The 22,474-nt window shown below is 40.2% G+C and overlaps 1 protein-coding gene across 1 annotated transcript; it reads right to left on the bottom strand.

Moving 5' to 3' along the window:
- Positions 1 to 13,300: 13,300 nt before the first annotated feature.
- Positions 13,301 to 13,963, bottom strand: LOC114288014 (uncharacterized). Its single transcript, XM_028231508.1, has one exon. It carries the CDS (start codon positions 13,961 to 13,963, stop codon positions 13,301 to 13,303), a length of 663 nt encoding a protein of 220 aa, XP_028087309.1.
- Between the last annotated feature and the right edge of the window lie 8,511 nt (positions 13,964 to 22,474).

Genomic DNA, 22,474 nt, shown 5'->3' with positions numbered 1-22,474 from the left:
ACTCGACCCATTACCGGTCATTCCATCTCTATTCAAGAGGTAATTCACCACATATCTCAATATGTATTAACAACATGCTTTCCTCGAAATTCAACAATTTCTATATAAATGTTTCACAATTTTATATCATATTCAACATTCATGATATATCTCCATTTCTACAATACATTGAACATATGCAATGTTATAACAAATTTCCATTAACCAAAACATTCACAATGTTTTACAACTTAAGACATATATAATGTTCTTAAAGTTCAACGATATTACAAAATTACCAATACATGGTTACACATCAACAAACAAGTCCGGATATTTCTCACGGACTTCCAACTCACGTTCCCAAGTGGCTTCCTCCACTCCGTGATGTTTCCACAAGACCTTTACCAAAGGAATGGTTTTGCCACGCAAGACTTGATCCCGCCTATCCAAGATCCGAACCGGTCTCTTTTCATACGAGGCATCCTCATCTACCTCTAAGTCGGTCCAATCTAACACATGGGACGGATCCGGCTCATACTTTCGAAACATACTCACATGAAACACGTCATGCACTCCGGACAATTGCAGTGGCAAAGCTAAACGATAAGCAACTTTCCCAATCCTATCCAAGATCCGAACCGGTCTCTTTTCATACGAGGCATCCTCATCTACCTCTAAGTCGGTCCAATCTAACACATGGGATGGATCCGGCTCATACTTCCGAAGCATACTCACATGAAACACGTCATGCACTCCAGACAATTGCGGTGGCAAAGCTAAGCGATAAGCAACTTTCCCAATCCTCTCAAGGATCTCAAAGGGACCAATAAACTGAGGGGATAACTTCCCACTCTTTCCGAACCTCATCAAACCTCGCCTAGGTGATATTTTCAAGAAGACATGATCACCTACCTCAAAAACCAAAGGCCTCCTCCAACGGTCGGCATAACTCTTTTGGCGACTCTAGGCTGTAACAAGCCTCCTACGGATAAGCTCAACTTTCTCCGTCGTCTCCCTAACCAACTTTGGACCCAAAAAAGGTGCATCACCCACCTTGGCCCAACACACTAGAGACCTACACGGTCGGCCATACAAGGCCTCAAACGGTGTCATACCGATGCTAGACTGAAAACTGTTGTTGTAGGAAAACTCCACCAAGGGCAAGTGCCTCTCCCACGTCCCACTAAAGTCAAGGACACAACCTCGAAACATATCCTCAAGGATCTGAATAGTGCGCTCGGACTACCCGTCAGTCTGAGGATGACAAGCCGTACTAAAGGTAAACTTAGTGCCCAAGGCACTCTGCAAACTCTGCCACAACCTAGCAGTAAAACGAGGATCTCTATCTAAGATGATCGTCACTGGAATCCCGTGCAATCTCACTATGTCCCGAATATATAAGTCGGCGAAATGATCTACCGAATCTCTCACGCGTATGGGGATTAAGTGCGCCGACTTAGTCAACCGGTCTACAACCACCCAAATGGCATTACTACCCCGCTGAGTCCTCGGAAGACCTACAACGAAGTCCATAGTGACATACTCCCACTTCCACTTGGCAATAGGTAAGGGTTGCAACAAACCCGCTGGCCTCTGATGCTCGGCCTTCACTTGTTGACAAGTAAGGCACCTTGCTACGAAAACAGCCACATCTTTCTTCATACCCCGCCACCAAAACTGGCGACCCAAATCCCGATACATCTTAGTGCCTCCCGGATGCACCGCAAGGCGTAAATGATGGAACTCTCGGAGTACTTCCTCTCGGCAGGACTCCGGCACAAACAAACGGTCTCGGTATCTCACACTCAGGTCGGGATACACCGTCAAACCCTTCTCAACTTTTCCACTGGAGATCTTCTCTCGGAGGGATTCTACCTCAAGGTCACCTCTCTGTGCCTCTAACACTCGGGTCACAAGTGTAGGCTTGCCAACAACAGAAAACAAGGCCGCAGCCTCAACAGATTCACCCAGAAGCAAATCAAACTTGCCAAGTGCACCCAACATCTCCCATTCCCGGATGGCTATACAAGCTACATCACTAATGGATTTCCTACTAAGGGCATCGGCCACAACATTGGCCTTTCCCGGGTGATAGTGCAACTCAAAATCATAGTCCTCAATAAACTCCATCCATCTCCTCTGCCTCAAATTCAAGTCTCTCTGTGTAAATAGATACCTCAAACTCTTGTGGCTTGAGAACACCTTGAACCTCTCACCATAAAGGTAGTGCCTCCAAATCTTCAAGGCGAAGATCACTACTGCTAACTCTAGGTCGTGTGTAGGGTAATTCTTCTCGTGTATTTTCAACTAACGTGAGCCATAAGCTACCACTTTCCTCTCTTGCATCAACACACAACCCAAACCCTCTCGTGAGGCATCACAATAAACCGCATAACCCAACCCTCTCTCCGGAATAATCAAAACCGGAGCGGTGGTCATTCTAACTTTCAATTCCTGGAACGACTTATATGAGAGTGGACTCCTAGAAAATGATTCAAAAATGCCCAGCTGCCCTCTGTTATACGACATTCCCGCTCGAGCGGAAAACAAACGCTCGAGCGTCAAGAATAAAAAACTAGGTACGCTCGAGTGCAACAAGACCCGCTCAAGCTCCAAGACACAAGAATAAAGTACATCCGCTCGAGCGCGAAAACCAGTCCGCTCGAGCGTAGATTTTCACCTCCCAGAACTTACACCAAAAAAAGTACTACCCGCTCGAGCTCCAGAGTACCCGCTCGAGCGTAAAGAAACCTGCTCGAGCGTGAAAAACATGCTTGCAGAAGTTTTGCAGAGCACCAAAATACTGGGAGCGTGCAATCTCCGCTCGAGCGCAAGAAGACTCGCTCGAGCGGACCTCCTAAAAACTGGGCAACAAGGAATTGAAACCAAAGCCTAACCAACCTGTAACAACTCTGCCCAATACATCCTAAAACTCAATCAAGCGGAATTAAAGGATGACAACAAGGTATACAGCCACCAACATCACGGAACCAAAGTCCGGAAAACAATCAATGCAGAAAGGAAAAACCAGAATCGCTACAAGACAAAAGAAGACCTGAACAACCATCAAGGCGAGGAATACGGGATCCAAAATAATAAATGGGTTGGGTCTAAACCAGAATCGTTATACATGTATTTTTCACATATTAATCATCATTTTCTAAACTTGGTTTTCCAACACAAACCAACAATAAGCTTCAAAATCAACAATTCTCATTCCTCTATGAAATTTCCTCATTTGATACAACTATAGAAATTTTTCCATCATTTCTTCACATAGCAATTCATCAAGTATAAATTTCACAGTATCTCAACTTTTTTCCAAAATCCCCAAATTCTAGGGCTTCCACCAAAACTAGATTTTTGTTCCATTTTTGAAAAGATTTTTCCAAAACAACACCTACACTTTAGAACATAGCTCATATTCTCAAAAGCTTTGGGAAAAATAGAGAAAATCTACTCTTCATATCATTTAGGGTTCATCAACCCAAAATCATATCTCAAACATGTAAGAAATACTCCAAACAATCATGGACTTGCAAAAACATATATATAATTCTAAGAATGTACCTACATCAAGTATGGCAGAGGAAGGAGATGAAAACCCTAAAACTCAACGTCGATGAAAACTCAATTCAATCGGTGCAAACGTAGCCCTCATCGCCCTCTTTGATTTGGTGTAAAAAATCCTCTCAAATTCTTGAAGGTTTTAACTAAATCTTAGAGAGAAGTTTGGATTTGGGTGGGTTTGTAGAGAGAATGATGAGAACAGATGAGCATAGAGAGAGAGAGAGAGAGAGAGAGAAGTGAAAAAGTGTACAAAACACTTTTTTGGCATCAGTTTTGAGGAAAAGAGCACAAAATTCGAGACAGACGCGCCAAAATCTGCACGAGCGGTTCAAATTCTGCATGAGCAAAATTCCAAATTCGCACGAGCGGATTTTGATGCTCCATGGGCGAAAAAGTGTACAAAACACATTTTTGACATCAGTTTTGAGGAAAAGAGCACAAAATTCGAGACAGACGCGCCAAAATCCGCACAAGCGGTTCAAATTCTGCATGAGTAGAATTCCAAATTCGCACGAGCGAATTTTGATGCTCCATGGACGGTTTGCTCCAGAGAAAATCCTAGAAATTTTCACAAAATCCGTTCGAGCGGAATCCAGAATCCTCACAAGCTGTTTTCTGCCCAAAAAACCCAAAAATCCCTATGTTAATCCGCTCGAGCGGTTACCAAATCCGCACAAGTGGTTTTGCCCAAAAAGCTTAGAAATTGATTTTGTACTCCGAAACAAGTTCCAATGCCCAAAACTCAAAATATTTAACCTAGGAATGTTAAAAGAGGTTAAGTAAGAGCAGAAAAGAATTCTCAACGACCCAATACGATAAACAAAACGCTGAAAGTAAAGCGCACCATCTTACTACTCAACACCAATCAAGTTCAAGAACCAGGACATCACAATCTTCCCCCTTGAGGAAATTTCACCCCGAAATTTGGTTACACTTCTCACCAACCACCTCCAAAGAACAAGGACTATACAACAACAAAAGGGCTCTGAGTGGTAACAACCACACTAATGACAATAATGAATCCATAACAACAACAAATCAATTATAGCATGGAGATCTCAATCTCAACAACATTTCACTACCATCATCAAGATTTTCCATAGGCCAAGGCCAAAATACCAAGAATCACTAATACAATAATCATAAGCATAAGTTCAACAACAATGGTAACAATCATACAACGGTTCTCATGCTTAAACTAATAAAAAAAAAAAAATCAACAATCATAACAAGCGGTTTACAATTTCAACGATTTATTCTCAAACACAAGAGAAAATTATGATCTAGAACAAACTAAGTGTTCTTAAATAAATCCAGATACTTGGAGCGGACTTCCACCTCCCATTCCCAAGTTACTTCCTCAACTCCATGGTGCCTCCACAACACCTTCACTAACGGTATAGTCTCTCCCCTCAACACTTGTTCTCGGACATCTAAAATTTGAACCGATAGTTCTTCTATGAGGCATCCTCATCTACTTCCAAGTCAACCCAATCAAGTACATGCGAAGGGTTGGGTTCGTACTTCCTAAGCATAGATACATGGAACACGTTGTGAACCCCAAAAAACTATAGCGGTAAGGCAAACGGTATGCCACTTCTCCAATCCATTCTAAAATCTCAAAAGGTCCAATAAACCTTGGAGACAACTTCCTACTCTTACCAAATCTCATTAAACCCTGTCTCGGCAAGATCTTAAGAAACATATGGTCACCAACCTCGAAGGATAGAGGTCGCCTTCTTTTATCGACATAACTCTTCTGTCGGCTTTGAGCCGTAGCTAACATCTTTCGAACGAGAGCAACCTTCTCAATCATCTCTTTAACAATCTCCGGGCCCAACATTGGTACATCACCCACTTTGGCCCAACAAACTGGTGATCTACAAGGTTGGTCATATAAGGCCTTGAACGACGCCATCCCGATACTTACCTGATAACTATTGTTATAGGTGAACTCAATAAATGGTAGGTGTCTCTCCCAAGACCCCTTGAAATCTAGGACACAAGCTCTAAGCATGTCTTCCAAAATCTGACTAGTATGCTCTAACTGTCCATCGGTCTGATGATGATAAGCGGTGCTAAGGGTCAATTTAGTTCCCAACACCTCTTGGAGGCTTTGCCACAACCGGGCGGTGAAACGAGGATCTTTATTCAAAACAATAGTCACAAGGACCCCATAAAGTTGAACTATGTCTCTAATGTACAACTCTACCAAATAATCAACTGAGTCACCGGTGTGCATCGGAATAAAGTGTGTAGACTTAGTTAACCTATCAACAATCACCCAAATGACATTATTGTCCCATTGTATTCTAGGAAGCCCAACTACAAAATCCTTGGTAACATGCTCCCATTTCCACTCGACTATAAGTAAGGGTTGTAGCAAACCCGCTGGCTTTTGGTGCTCGGCCTTCACTTGATGACAAGTAAAGCATTTTGAAACAAATAAGGTGACGTCTCATTTCATATGACGACTAAGATCATGATACATTTTTGTGCCTCCCGGATGCACTGTAAGGCATGATTGATGAAATTCTCAGAGTGCCTCCTCTCTACAAGATTTCGGCACAAATAAACGGTGTAGATACCTCACACTCAAATCTGAGTGGATGTTCAAACCATTTTCTTCCTTCAAATTGGAGATCCTGTCACGGATTGTCTTCACTTCATGGTCACTCTATTGTGCCTCTATGACTCTACTAATCAAGGTAGGTTGAGCAATTAAAGTGAATAAGGTAGCCCTCTCGCTAGACTCACCTAGCTGAAAATCAAACTCGCTGATATCACTTAGCATATGTAGACATCCCATTTTTGACCGACCTTAAGACTCAGACGTCATCGATTGAGCACTCAATGATTGTGCATGTTTGTGCTCGTTTTGAGTTTCCGGAGCCTTCGGCTGAGCGCCTTGTCTCGGGACCTCTTAACTTTCTCCTCTTGGCCTGGTTTTTGGACCATGCCTTGTTGCCTTTGCCTAGAGGGAGATAGAGGTCTGTAGGCCACTTTTTGTAGCCATGGACTACCGTTCCCTCTCGTAGGCCACTTTTTGTACCCGTAGACTAGTTTTCGAGGCTTCCGGCTGAGTGCCTCGCCTTGCGGACTCTTGTCTTGCTTCCTTTTTGGTTTGTTTTTGAACCAAACCTTGTTATCATTTGCCTAGAGAGTGGAACAAGGGTGTAGACTAGTTTTTTCCCCCTGTAGACTACTTTTTGTCCCTGTAGACCACTTTTGGTGGTTGGCCAGCTAGAGTGGGTGGTCTGTGGACCACCTAAGGTGGTTGGCAGCCTGCCACCACCTTCTACTCTCTGTGTAGACCAGCTTCCTCCCTTGCCGACCAGTTTTTTTCCTTGTAGACCACTTTTTGTGGTCGGGTGACTAGTGGGAGTGGTCGGTCGACCAGTTCAACTGGTCGGCAGCTTTCTTGCATTTTCTGCAGATATTTTTCTTGCCAACTGTGCTAGCTGTTGGGCACAGAAGGCATCCTCCATACACGTGTATGGAGGGATTGCTTGAAACCTCTAGCTTGTCTAACAAGCTTGAGGCATGAAATTCTATATAAGGGAGCCTCCTCCCTCTTGCTCAAGGTTCAGAAAATTTGCTTAGGGCTATACATATATCTCTCTCTTGTTTTCTCCCTCTCTCTCTCTACATTTGTGTTATTTTGTGCTCAAAAGTGCCATTTCTTCACACTTTTGCACACAAACACCTAGTGAAACACCTTCACTCTTGAGCTGAGGTTCTTGGAGGTTGCATTTGAGTGGTTTTAGCTTGGTTTTTGCCTCTGAAGTTGCTGTTTTGAAGTTGTGCTTCAAGGGTGAGTCTATAGCCTCTTTAAAGCTTTGTTTTCATTGCTTGTTTGGCCCTATTTGCATGATGTTTTAGGCTTAACTTTAAACTGCAAAAAACTTCATTTTCTAGTGCTTAAAGTGTTTGTTTGAGGCCTTTTTGGTGTTAGGGGTGGTCTACCCCCTTTTGTGCCTTATTTTACCTTGTTTTGAGCTAGCTTTTTAGGCCTTTGAGATCACCTTTGTTTGGCCTCCACTACTGAATTCCAAAGAAATTTCAGTGGTGGAAAGTGTGTTTTGGGACCCAAAATAGGTGGGGTTGGTCCCCCCCTTTTGTAACTTGTTTGCAGGTGTTATTGGCTTACCAAGTTAGCATGTTTTTCTACCTTCTTGGGCCCGTATCTTAGCATATTTCAGGCCTTGTTTTGCCATGATATAGCTCTGGTTGGGGTTGGTTTGGTTACCTCTTGCATGTTCCTTGCACTTGTAGTGCAATTCCACTCACTAGCCTAACATGCTTACTACTTTGGCCTATGGTTCTAGCTTGTTTTGGCTCTATTTCAGCATGCTTTTTGCCATGATTTCACATGCTCTAGGCCTATTTTAAGTGATTTTGGTCATGCATGCCTTGCTTTGTATAGCTATAGTGCAATCTTGCTCACTAGCTTTAGGTTTCAAAGTCTCTAGCATGCTTTACTTGAGTTGTTTGCATGCTTTGGCCTCATTTCTGCCATGATTTCAGTGTGTGTAGTGTGGTCATACTCTCTCATGCTTCACTCTTTCAATGCTTTTGGAGAGTCATGCTTTATGCCTTGATCATGGCCTAACTTGTATGCATGCATGCCTAGGCTTTTGGGCTACCATCTCAGTGTGTTTTCGGTCTTATTTTGCCATGATACAACTCTGTTTTTGGTTGGTTAGAGCATCCCTCATTTTCTTCTTACACTTGTAGTGTAATCATGCTCATTGGCCTTGCATGCATCATGCTTTATGCCTCCCGTTCTAACATGTGTTAGCTCTACTCCATGCATGTTTTGGCATTGTTTTGACCTGCCTTGGGACTGTTTTGAGTCATCTTGGCCCTTTGGGGCTTGCTTGATATGGCTATAGTGTAATTGGCCTTGCTAATCTTGAGTTTTGAGCTCCCTAGCATGCCTTATTTGTGATGTGTGCATGATTTGACATCATTTGGAATGTAATTTCAAAGCTTATGTCCTTGCTATACTCCCATGTTTATCACTCTTTCATTGCTCTTGAGGGTTATGCCTTATGCCTTGTTTGTTAGCCTATGAATGAACATGCTTTCCTTCCCTTTTGAGCCTATGTTTTAGCATGCTTCAACTCTGTTTTGAGTAGTTTGGGTCATATGGGATTTGTTATGCATGGTTGTAGTGCAATAGCTTTGACTAGCCTAATGATTCAAGGTCCTTAGGATGCTATGCTTGTATTGTTTGGATGATTTGGCATAATTTCACACATGATTTCAGTGCATATAGTGTAGCTACACTCTCACATTTGTCACTTCTTCATTATGTTTGAGAGTTGTACTTCTATGTTTTGTTCATGAGCCAATGCATGAGCATCATCTTCTTGTCTTTCATGCTAGCATTTCAGAACATCTCAGCCACTCTTTTTGGCATGTATGAGGGCTGTTTAGGTTTGGTTTGATCATTTGAGCATTGTATTGCATGCCTCTTGTATGATGCTCTTTGCTTGCTTTGATGCTTTAGCCTCCAAACATGCCATGCATGCATTGTTCATATGTTGGAACCTTGTGGATGCCACATTATCATTGATAGGTAGGCATGTTGTGTGTGTTACATTGTGTTTGGATTGGGTGTTAATCCAAACACGAGAAGCAAGGGGCGTTTCATACTTGAAGTGATGAAACGCACTTCATTTCTTGGTCGCCGACCCTCTTGATCAAGCATGACAGAGGTGGAGGCCCTTAGGTGTTATTTGTGCATTCATTGACATTGACTTGTGCAAACTTGGCTTCTCGGCCATCGTGCGTTGCGACACTCGGTTAGTGGCCCGAGAGTCGGGTACCGCACTCCCTTGAGCTTGAGAAATGATAGGGAGGGTGGTTGTGCACACATTCCCTTGCAAATACGCTGCCATGCCCTTGTTGTTCTCTGTTACAGCAAAACTGGAGTTTGACAGAATTTCTTGTCGGCAGACCAGTAAAGGTGGTTGACCGACCACTTTTTCTGGTCTACAACAAGTTTTTCTGGTCTACATGTGGTCTACAGCCCCCTTTTCGGGTCGGCAGCCCACCAGAGGGTCCCTGTGTTGGAGCAGAAGCATTCTAGAGATTGGCACAATTTCCAGAGGTCAAGGCAAATGTAAACAGAGGCAATTCTGGGCATGGCAATGGATTTCTGAGCGAGGCAATCGAGAGCATGCATTCTTCATTGTTCAAGGCAGAGCTGTGGCAGCCTAGTTCACATACCTCACATGCTTAGTTAGTTACCATGATTAGTTAATTTGTTAATTAATTAAAGTATTGTAATAATTAGTTGTAGCTAGTTATTCAATTTGTGTTGTGTAATAATTAGTCTAATTAGATTATTAGATTAGTTATGTAGCTTAGCTTAGCGTAGCTAGCTTGTATTATTTATTCGGACCCTCCGTCGAGAGGGCAAATGTTGTAATAAGTTTGCGTGAGTGTGTGAATGTCTTCCAACCCCACGTCTTTCTCCCTTTTACTTATCAACTTTCGATGGTTAGTTTTAGGGCATATTTCAATTAGCATACTTATGTTTGCATGCGCGCATCATTCATTTGTCTTGCATGCACCGGGCTCGGCGCATCATTCAAACTGCATTGTATTTCAATACACTTTCTTGAATACATGTTTCAAAGCATGGTAACAAGTGTTGCATTCATATGCCATTCTAGATAGCCGAGCCTATTTTAGTTGCATTTTTGCATGTGTTGCATTAGGCATCTTAACATAGCTAGGATCATGCATAATTTCTAACTAGTTTCTGTTTTGGCTCGGAGTACACTGTGAGTGTTTTTGGTTTAGCATCCTTGCATGTGTGTAAGTGACTGCCATGATAACATGCTTGCCATGAGGCTAACTGCTTACGTGTTTAAATGTATGAATGCCTGTAGATGAAGGTTTGATTGCCTGAATTGTAACAACTCGATGATTGCGAGTTTTAAGCCCACTTGGAATGGCAAAATCATGTTTTTTTTTCTAAAGCCCACTTGAGGGTGGCAAATCCGCGCTTTAGCCTACTTGCGAGTAGCACTTTCAAAAACAAACATGAGTTGTTTTGTTCCAATCCGCGTGATTGAGTCTATACTTGTATGCTGCGCACATTACATAGTAAGCTAACTAATAAATCAGAATAAGAACACGTGTGTTTTCAAAAACAACATATCATGTTTAGTAGAGGCCGATCTTTGATCGGGCGAGTGGGGGTACTCATTTCATGACCTTCTCCCCTTGTACCCAAGTTCCCGAGCCGAGGCAACTTTGGTGATGACGGACACGTGGCTTTTGGCACGAGTCAGGGTTTCCTAAATTTCCCAAAAACAAAATATTTAGGTGGCGACTCTGTAATCTGGCAAAGCAGTTCATGTTTGGCACTTCTTGAATAAAATTGATTTTCCAAAATGATTTGTCGAATTTAGACTCTTTGGTGATTTATCAGTCTTACATTGCACTTTGTGAGATTAGATATTGAACCGTGACAGGAGTCCGAACTGTAGTAGCTAAGAACACAATTCATGCCCTCTCGCGCAGAGCGAGTTCGGGACGGTCTACAGCATAACCCATTCTTGAATGGCCACACTTGCTACACTACTCACAGATTTCTGACTCAAGGCATTGGCTACTAAATTGGCCTTTCCCGAGTATTAATGTAACTCAAAGTCATAATCCTCCATAAATTCCATCCATCTCTATTGGAGTAAATTCAAATCCTTTTGGGAAACAAATATTTTAGACTCTTATGATCGGAGAAAACATCAAACTTCTCGCCATACAAATAATACCTCCAAATCTTCAAAAAAAAAAATTACCGCCGCTAACTCTAAATCATGGGTAGGGTAGTTCTTCTCATGAGTTGTCAATTATCATGAACCATAGGCCACAACCTTCCATTCTTGCATCAACACACAACCAAGTCCATCCTGGGACGCATCACAATAAATAGTATAACCCAAGCCCCTTTCTAGAATTATCAAAACCGGTGTTGTGGTCAACCTAGTCTTAAGTTCTTGAAATGACTTCTCACAATTCTCATTCCATACAAATTTGACACCCTTCCTTGTCAACCTGGTCAATAGTGTGGCTAGTCTAGAAAAGTCCCTTATGAAATAACGATAATACCTAGCTAACCCTAGGAAACTCCGAATTTCAAAAGCATTCTTAAGTTGTTCCCAATCTTGCACGGCATCCATCTTAGAAGAATCTACAATTACTCCTTCTCTTGATATAACATACCTGAAAAATTTCACTTCAGTCAGCCAAAACTCACATTTCTCAAATTTAGCAACAATCGGTGCACCCTAAGCAAGTCAAGCACTATCCGCAAGTGTTCCTCATGTTCCTCCTTAGAGGTTGAATAGATCAAGTTATCGTCCACAAAGACAACCACGAAACTATCTAAGAATTTACGGAACATTCGATTCATCAAGTCCATAAAGGAAGTAATAGCATTGGTTAAACCGAAAGGCATTACTAGGAATTCATAATGGCCATAACGCGTGTGAAAAACCGTTTTTTGGATATCTTCCTCCCTAACTCTCAACTAATGGTACCTCAATCTTAAGTCTATCTTTGAAAAGCAACGAGACCCTTTAAGTTGGTCAAATAAGTCATCTATTCTGGGTAAAGGGTACTTGTTCTTAACGGTAACTTGATTCAATTTGTGATAATCAATACATAACCGCAATGACCCATCTTCTTCTTCGCAAAGGGAGTCGGCGCTCCCCAATGTGATGTACTAAGGTGAATGAAACCTTTGTCTAAAAGTTCTTGGAGTTGAATCTTTAACTCGTGTAACTCAGCGGATGCAAATCTATATGGTGCCATGGAAATTTGCGCCGTGCCAGGCACTAAGTCAATGGAGAATTCTATCTCCCGATGAGGTGGCAACCTAGTAAGAGCTTCATGGAAAACATCTGAGTATTCACAAACTACCCTTGGCAAATCATTTTGAACCATTATACCATCATGGGCTAAGGGAAAGGCAAAGAGGAAACTAAGTCCTCCTCGACTCTTAAAGTCCAACAACAGAGGAAAAAATATATCACCCCGATCACATAGAAAATATAAACAATCCCCAGTAGATGTGTATATGGACACTCGGTGACGCTGACAATCTATAGTAGCTCGGAAGTGTGTCAACCAATCCATACCTAAAATAATGTCAAAAGTGTGCATGTCTAAGATGATGAAGTCAAAAAAGAGTCGGTGATCTATGACCTCAACCTCACAAGAGCGGCACACTCGCCCTAATGCCAATTGACCCCCAACAGACGACTCAACCCACAAAGGAAACTCCAACTAATCAACCTCTAACCCCAATGCAAAAGAAAAAGCAGAAGATATAAATGAATGCGACACACTCATATCAATCAACACATTAGCCAAATAATTGAACACAACAAAATACCTCCCACAACAGAGGATCTTGGCGACTGCTCTAGCACTGTAATAGCATACAAGCATTCCTATGGCCTTTGATTAACATGTTCGTCTCTCATAGCATAGGCATGTTGTACTGATTGAGTCAAGGTGGCTCCCTAATTAGCTTGTGAGGTTTGAACTAAATGAGCCTACTGATGGCTCTGAGTCTGACTTGACCCTAATGTACTAGATGCGCCTCCCAACTACGGGTAAGCTCTCCTCAAATGCCCCGACTGACCACACTGAAAGCAAGTAGGTCCTTGTCCCATACTCTAGACTGACTCAAAGATCGGTTAGGTGGTGGTGGTAGTAACATCTACTGCCCTCCTCCCTTCCGTGGGCATGCATTAACCTTGTGACCCTGTTGGCCACACTCAAAACAAGTAAAGTTGCCCTGAGCGCTCCTCCTCGAGCTAACACTCGGCAAACGGAATGTAGCACTAGTCTGCTGTGATTGGGGTTGGGATGAAGTGGTGCTCCTATGCTTCTTACTAAGTCTGAAGTCTCCCTGCGACTTCTGACCCTTAGACCTTAAACCCCGAAGTCTCTCCTCATCGACTTGCACTATAATCTCTACATGTGTCACCGCCTCCACAAGACAATCATAGTTCCAAATCATGTTTCTGGAAACCTTGAACAAGATCTTCGTTCTCAATCTCTTCTCGAATTCTATGCAACAGCGTTCCTCCGTTGCCACCAACTCCGGTGCAAACCAAGACAAACTAGTGAAGGCCGCTTCAAACTCAGCCACATACAGGTTTCGTTGCTTGAGGTTTTGAAATTCTTGCCTCAATCTCTCCCTAACTGTGGGAGGTAGGTATTTGTCTTGGAAAGTGATGACAAAAGTTTCGCCTATTGGCCCCACTCGGCCTTTGGCATACTTCCACCATTGGCTCGCATCCCCTTTGAGATAGTAACTCGCCAAAGTCACCCTTAGTTCGCTATCATTGATGTGAAGCATCTCAAATATCTTCACCATTTGTTTGAGCCACTCGTCCACCTTCTTGGGCTCGGGGCCACCGTGAAACTCATCCTGCTTGGCCTGTAAGAACTCTTCAGTAAGAAAACTCGCCCTGGTCTCTACAACATTCTTTCGGGCTTAGTTCTCCACCCTCAAGGTATTCATCCACTCTTTCAAAGCCCCCGCCATTTTCTTGGGCTAGGGCACCCATAATGGCTTGATCCGCTTGCGCTGGGACTCCTGCTTGCCCCAAGACTCTCGCATGCCCCATTTGCTCAGCCACATTAGCTTGGTCTACTTGCTCGGCCGCATTAGCTTGGTCGAACCCTTTTTCTGGCACTGGAACCTCATGGACCGGTACTTCATGAACACCTCGGTGAGGCCTACCACGCCTCCCACCTCTACTACCACGTGCTTGACCACTTCCTGACATCCTAATTAAGGATAAGATTAAACAATTTAGCACACAGTCTCATATGTGCTCGCAACCTATCTCATACGTCCTATCACAACAATTTTATACATTCCCATTTCATTTAAACACTTAGTTTCACTCCACATAAGCACCTAATCACATAAACACATACGAATTACTCCTTTATGATGAAATTTGTCCCATGAAATACCAAAAATTCTTATTAGAATGAGCATTGATTATGTGCCCTTCAAATAAAACCTCAAGGAATTTGATAGATGCAAACAACATCCCAAAAGTTCAATCTCATACCCATCTAGTCATATAAGCATGTTATCACATAACACCTAAAACATGTAACATCTCCTAGTCAAGCAAAATGAACCCATTGTGGAAAAATGACCATTTTTCACGAGCCCCAAGTATTCAAACTCGGTAGTTCTGATACCAAGTTGTAATGCTCCAAAGAAAAACACAATATAGACTTATCATCTTCCAACAACATAAACTTGTTTCCAAATTTATAGCTTCCATTGCTTAATGTATACGGAAAATAAAGTCTCAACATTGACATCATCATAAAATCTCTAACATTTGTATTCATCAAAACTCTAGAGATTTACAAAAATAAAAAATAAAAATAAAAATACTCCACGTGCAGTTATACATTCAACATTCCTAGAATATGAATCTATAGCATGTGGCCCAATAAGTCAAGTACAATTCAATGCCCTCAAGGGCTACAAATTTCAAGGCTTATGCCCGGTTACACAACAATGGTTTTCAAATCCATACATGTAAAGCCATTGGCTTTTCAAAATAATTATAACAAAAGGAAAAGGGCCTTGTACTCTCAAAATACAGTCCACACCTTTAACTCGGCGACATCACCACATCCTTTCCTGCACAAAATCCCATAGGGTGAGCACAAAACCCAGTAGGAAGATCTTAACAAAATATACATTTTATACAGTCTTCTGAAATGAATGCATATGTCGTGACATGCTCAAAAACATATATCTCTATCTTTTAAAACTTTTGCACACAATGCAATTTAAAAATAGAACAATTCAATAAATTCAATATAGTTCTAGGGGTGGTAAATACGACTCAAGTAATCTCTAAGTTGGTGTCTGTAAATAGGCATATCAAATACTACCAATCACCACTTTATTGGTTGCTAACCAGAAGCACGTGGTACCTCATCCGCGCGTGTTTTCGGTCTTTCACCATGGACACTCGAGCTAACTTAGTCAATACCAACTAAACCCCTATCTAGACTTACCAACGTATATACCCCAAAATAATTCAAAATGATCTTGTTTCACAAAATGATTTCTTTCTCAGAGCAATAACTTTCTAATGCAAGATTCAAAAATCAATTGTAATAATGATTAAATGGAATAGCAATGCAAAATATAACAATGCATTAATATAGTTTCATTTTTCAATTCCTGGGCTTCCACCAAAACTAGGTTTTTGTTCCATTTTTGAAAAGATTTTTCCAAAACAACACCCACACTTTAGAACATAGCTCATATTCTCAAAAACTTTGGAAAAAATAGAGAAAATCTACTCTTCATATCATTGGGTTTCATCAACCCAAAATCATAGCTCAAACACATAAGAAATACTCCAAACAAGCATAGACTTGCAAAAATATATATATAACTCTAATAATATCCCTACCTCAAGCTTGAAAGAGGAAGGAGATAAAAATCCTAAAACTCAACATCGATGAAAACTCGATTCAATCGGTGTAAACGTAACCCTCGTCGCCCTCTTCGATTTGGTGTAAAAAGCCCCCTCAAATTCTTGAAGGTTTAGAGAGAAGTTTGAATTTGGGTGGGTTTGTAGAGAGAAGGAGGAGAAAAGATGAGTATAGAGAGAGAGAGAGAGAGAGAGAGAGAGAGAGAGAGAGAGAAGTGAAAAAGTGTACAAAACACATTTTTGGCATCAATTTTAAGGAAAAAGAGCATGAAATTCGAGACAGATACGTCGAAATCTGCACGAGTAGTTCAAATTCTGCACAAGTGGAAGTGCAAATCCACACGAGCGGATTCTGATGCTCCACGAGAGGTTTGCTCTAGAGAAAAACCCAAAAAAATTCACAAAATCCGCTCAACCAGAATCCAGAATCTGCATAAGTGGTTTTTTGCCTAGAAAATGTAGAAATCCTTGTGTGAATCAACTTAAGCGGTTGCCAAATTCGCATGAGCGGTTTTGCTTAGAAAACTCAAAAACTAATTTTGTACTCTGAAACAAGTTCCAATGCCCAAAAGTCAAAATTTTTAACCCAATAATGTTAAGAGAGGTTAAATAAGAGCAAAAAAGAATTCTCAACAACCCAATACAATAAACAAAACGCCGAAAGTAAAGCACACTATCTTACCACTCAACACCAGTCAAGTCCAAGACCTGGGACATCACATCTTTGGAGACTCCACAGTTGACAGAGGCAATAACCTAAACATTCCACCATATGGGTTCAATCTCAATGCAATGCTACATATACACTAGACCAATGGAAAGAATATTGCCAATTTTATTAGTAAGACTAATGTATTTGTTTCATTCTTGTATTTTTATTTATTTTTTAATTGTTAATTGTAACATGTCCAAGGGGTACCCGTGCGTGTTAAATAGTTTGGATCCTTGACTTCTTTGATCTAGTCTCACGAGTGCAATGTGAAACATAGATGAGAGTTTAGATTTGGAAACTTTTATAGAAAATCTATTTTAATGCAAACCCTTTGCCAGAAATCGACTACATCACTAGATCTTAGAGTCGCCACCTAATATTTTGAGAAAATTAGAAAACCCATGACTCGTTCCATGGCCACTGTTCATCATAACCAAGGATGCTTAGCTCGGAACCTTAGGTATAAAAGGGGAAGGTCATTAATTGAGCACCCCCGCTCATCCGATGAAAAGATCGACCTCTACTAAACCATGATATGAGTTTTATTTACTTCATATATTTATATTCCGGTTATTAAATAAATCCTATAATTTACTATGTGAAGGATACAAATATAGACTATGCCACCCACTTTGGAACAACTTGATTTCATGTAGTTTGAAAGAGTTTTGAAGATGTATAACTCAAAAAAAAATGAGTTTACAAACATGAAAATCAACATCATTCCAAATTAAGCGACATAACCTCCATCTACCGACATTCATACTGTTATATCAAGTAAGCAAGTAGCCTCATGGTAGAATACAAAACATAGTAAGAAAAACACACACAAGCGGGATGCTAAAGCAAAAAACTTACATGTTTACCGACATCCTGTGAACAGCTACAAAACAAAGTTAGCAAAATATGCATGATCTTATATACAAAACCATAATACAATTCACTCATAAGATGCAACTAGAGATTCGGCTTTTAATATATAACATGCGAATCATCTTAAGAGCATGAGGTAACGCACAAAATCACATAGGAATTGATTAAACCCACAAATGCAAACGTAGCCAAATCAAGATGCATGAAACATAGATGCAAAGCATGAATACGATGAAAAGCAAAATATGATGCTTATGTACAAATAAAGAAAGCAAATCAAAGAACGGGATAGAGAGAAGTGGGACGGGGAATTATTACAACACTTTGAATAAATAATTACAAATCGAATGAGAGAGGGAGAAGGAAAATAATATAGCAAAATAAAAAAAAATACCTCACAATACACTCAAATAAAAATAAAATAAAAGCTTCATGCGCCTTGGAGACCACCAAAAATTGGTATGCTCCACATTGGAAGACTGCTCAATTTCGTCCAAAAGAAGCTAACCGGCTGGCCAACTTGGCCTAGCAAAATCTGTCTTGTTGCAACACCGAAAAAAAAACAAAAAACAAAAACAAATAAAGAATAGGTACGTGGCTCAACTAACCACTTCCAGTTAGATTACAACAAAACTAATATGAAATTAAAGCAAGAAAAGAAATATAAGATAAAAAATGCAGGAAAATGAAAGAAATTGATAATTCACTTTCCAAAGAAAGAATGAACTTCTTGATTTCTAAACTTCCTTTTGATCACCCTCAAGGTTGTGAATCATTTTCTCAACCTCAATTCAAAAGCTTGGAATTTGAGCTAGAACGGTGGTTTCGGACAAGTGTAGGAAATGAGTGCTCGGTTCTTCACAAAGCTCTAGAATTTAACTATAATAACATGACTTGGATGAATTTTGTAATAGAAGATGAGATATGGTGTATAGCTTGAGAAAATGGAAGTTCACAACTAATACTCTTGAATTCAAAGCTTAAACTCTCTTCTTCTCTATCTCTAGCCTTCTCTACTCAATCTATCCTCCTCTTCCTCTCAACAATTTGATGTATACATATAGGCATTGCAAGTGGAGAAATGGTGGAAGACAAGAATAAAGCATTAATGAACATAATGGAGCAAATAGAGGACTAATGAAGCACTAATGGAGCTAATAGAAGACAAAAGTAGAGCATTACCTTCAATAGATTAAGCACTAGGCAATAGAGGATGAGTATACATGCATTCAACGCATCATAGGTCAAAAAAATGGGTTGTGAAGTGCCCCACTCGAACCAACACAAAAATCTGGGCAATCTGTCTTTAGGGCAGTTGACCAGCCAGAGAGGATCTTAGCTGTTTTGCTCCAGTTCAGTCCAGTTTCACTCTGGGTGTCCAACGAGGCTTAAACACTTGACACCCGACCCATTTATTGTTTTGGATTCGGGATATCTTGTCTTGTATCACTGTTCATGTCTTTATTCATTTTGTACTTCATTGAGTTTGGCTATTGGAGTGCTATCGTCGTGTTTAAAACAGGTTGGTAACTTGTTTTTCAAAAGAAAGGCTGCCCAGATTTTGGCCTTTTCGCTCCAGCGGTCTTTTCATCGCTCGAGTGGTGTTCGTGAACCCTCGGTACTTTTGCAGGTCTGCAAAAGTACCAGGAGGGTGGTATTTTAGCTCGCGCGATTGTTCTTGTACTCCAACGGTTTTTTTTCTACTTGAGCGGTCCTTGCGAACTCTCAATACTTTTGCAGGCCTACAAAAATACTGGGAGGTGGTGTTCTTCACTCGAGCGGTGATTTGTCAGCTCAAGTGGTCACACTTATTGTGTTTGGTCGCTCAAGCTATCATTCATACACTTGAGCGGTTTGAGCGTATATCAGGTTGTAAAGTTCACTTTTTAGATCACTTTTTCACTTCTCTCTCTCTCTCTCTCTATAAATCTCAGATCTACACATTCTCTCTCTAGAAACCATCTTTAAGCTCCAAATACACCTTAATCCACCAACTTTTACACCCCAGTCCCTTTGATAAAAAGAGAGAGCACGTCGAGGGCTTCGTTTTAATCGATGAAGTTCGTGTTTCCGGCTTCGTTGGGTTCTACCCATCTCTCCTTTGAGTCTTCTTCTTTAAGGTAGAGATTACTTTGACACTTTGTATGGTTTTTAACTTAGTTATTTGATTTTCTAAGCTATGTTGTGATTTGGGAATTCTTAAACAAAAATCTAGGATTTTGGTTTAAGAACAAAAAAGGGGTTTTCAAAATAGATTCTTGTATATGATTGTGCCTTTGTAAAAATGGTTAGGTTGTGATAAATAGTGGATTTTATCCTTGGGAAGTGATTTTTAAAGAAAGGGGGTTTTGCTCTAAATGGTGAATATTTGATTTTGTAAAGAGGAAATGAAATTGATGTTGGTTTTATGGAATTGGAAGGATGATGATGATGGTGGTGGTGGAGTTGGATATGTATTATCATTCTCGTCTTATGATTTTGAAAGGTATATCTGTATTGGAAATTATCTATCTGTTTAAAGATATCTATTTTGGGCTATCGGTGGATGATAGCTATGATTGTTGTAGAAATTGCATGAGAATTAAGTAAATTGAAATTGTTTTCTCATCCATTTGCATTGAGCATCGTTACAGCTAGTTTTTCGTGTTCCTCAAAGGGGTTTAGTCTTCTCAGATACGATAGCCCTATAGTTCGGACTCCCATGGTTTTGAATCTGATTTCATAAGTGCAATGTGAAACAATGAAAACATAAAAAAGTCGAAATCCGACAAATCTTTTGGAAAATCAATTTTTAATCAAAAATGCCAAAAATGGACCGCATTGCCAGATTTCAGAGTCGCCACCTAAATATTTTTGGAAAATTTAGGAAATCCGTGACTTATGCCAAAGGCCACTTGTCCGTTATCACCAAAATGTCTCGGCTCGAGAACTTAGGTATGAGAGGGGAAGGTCATGAATTGAGCACCCCACTCACCCAATCAAAGATCGGCCTCTACTAATCATGATATGATTTTTATGTACAATATATACTCTTGTTCCGATATTTTATGATATCTTTACTATGTGGTGCACACAAGTATGGATCAATTTGCCCAATTTGGAATGTTTTGATTTCATGTTTGTTTTGAAGTGTTTTGAAGATGTACCACTTAAAAAAGTGATCTCTGTAATATGCCCAGGGGGTACCTGTGTGCGTTAAACAGTTCAGACCCTCGATTTCTTTGATTTAGTCTCACAAGTGCAATGTGAAACATAGATGAGAGTCTACATTTGGCAACTTTTAGAAAATCAATTTTATTACAAAATTATTGCCACAAATGGATTACATCATCAGATCTCAGAGTCGCCACCTAATATTTATTTTGGGAGAATTAGGAAACTCATGACTCGTGCTAAGGCCACTGTTCGTCGTAACCAAGGATGCTTGGCTCGGAACCTTAGGTATGAAGGGATAGGTCATTAATTGAGCACCTCCACTCACTCGATCAAAAGATCGGCTTTTACTAAACCATGATATGAATTTTAGTTTCTTTATATGTTCATGTTCTGATTATTTAATAAATCCTAAAATTTACTATGCAAAGCATACAAGTATAGACTATGCCATTCATTTTGGAACAATTTGATATCATGTATTTTGAAAGAGTTTTGAAGATGTACAACCCAAATAAATTGAGTTTACAAACATGAAAAATCAACATCATTCCAAATTAAGCGACACAGCTTCCATCCACTGGCGTTCATACAGTTATGTCAAGTAAGCAAGTAGCCACATGGTAGGATGCTTAAACATAATAAGAAAAAACACACACAAGCGAGATGCTAAAGCGTAAAAACTCACATATTTACCGACGTCCTGCGAACAGTTACAAAACAAAGTTAGTAAAATATGCATGATCTTATATACAAAATTTTAATGCACTTCACTCATGAGATGCAACTAAAGATTCGGCTTCTAAGATATGATATGTGAATCATCTAAAAAACATGAGGTAGTGCACATAATCACATAAGAATTGATTAAATTCACAAAAGCAAACTTAACTAAATCAAGATGCATGAAACATGGATGCAAAGCATGGATATAATGAAAAACAAAATATGATGCATATTCACAAATAAAGAAAGCAAGCAAAAAAACGAGAGAGAAAGAAGCGGAGCGGGGCGAGGCGGGGAATTATTACAACATTTTAAATATTACAAATCCGAAGGAGATGAATAAATATTACAACACAATATAATAATCCTTACAAACACTCAAAATAAAATAAACAAAAGAAACTTCATGTGATTTGGGGATTGCTAGAAAATATTCTGCTTAACGCAGGAAGACTGCTCTGTTCTGTCTAAGGAAACTTGTTTTACGGGAGCACTATTCATCTCAGGACACTATTCACTGCCGACAGTACTATTCACCATGACAATTACTATTCACCCTTCTTGGTCATTATTCATCTTACCGAGCATTTTTGGTCTACAGTTACTATTCATTGCCGGAGGCACTATTCATCGTCAGGGTTACTATTCACCTCCGGAAGTTACTATTCACTGCCAGAGGTTACTATTCACCGCCGATCACTATTCATCCAATGGGGTCACATCTTTAACAAATTAGGTGGTTCGACCGACCATTTAAAGTAGTAAAATTACAACAATTTATATATAAATAATAAATTACAACATTTTATTTAAAGCAACAAATTACAATAGTTTATATACAACAATAAATTATAGCAGATATGTGGGTGGTGCAACCTTCCCGTTAAAGCAATAAAACAGTTATATAAAAACAATAGTAAATTACAACAGATATGTGGGT

The sequence above is a fragment of the Camellia sinensis genome, chromosome 11 (assembly GCF_055761805.1).
Source record: "Camellia sinensis isolate YWXY chromosome 11, ASM5576180v1, whole genome shotgun sequence".
Taxonomy (NCBI): domain Eukaryota; kingdom Viridiplantae; phylum Streptophyta; class Magnoliopsida; order Ericales; family Theaceae; genus Camellia; species Camellia sinensis.
The sequence above is the reverse complement of the archived record's forward strand: the minus strand, read 5'-3'. Positions and strand labels throughout refer to the sequence as shown.

What these genes read in the sequence shown, in the direction of transcription:
- LOC114288014 (XM_028231508.1), bottom strand. Translation starts at nt 13,963, where the DNA reads ATGGTGAAGATATTTGAGATGCTTCACATCAATGATAGCGAACTAAGG.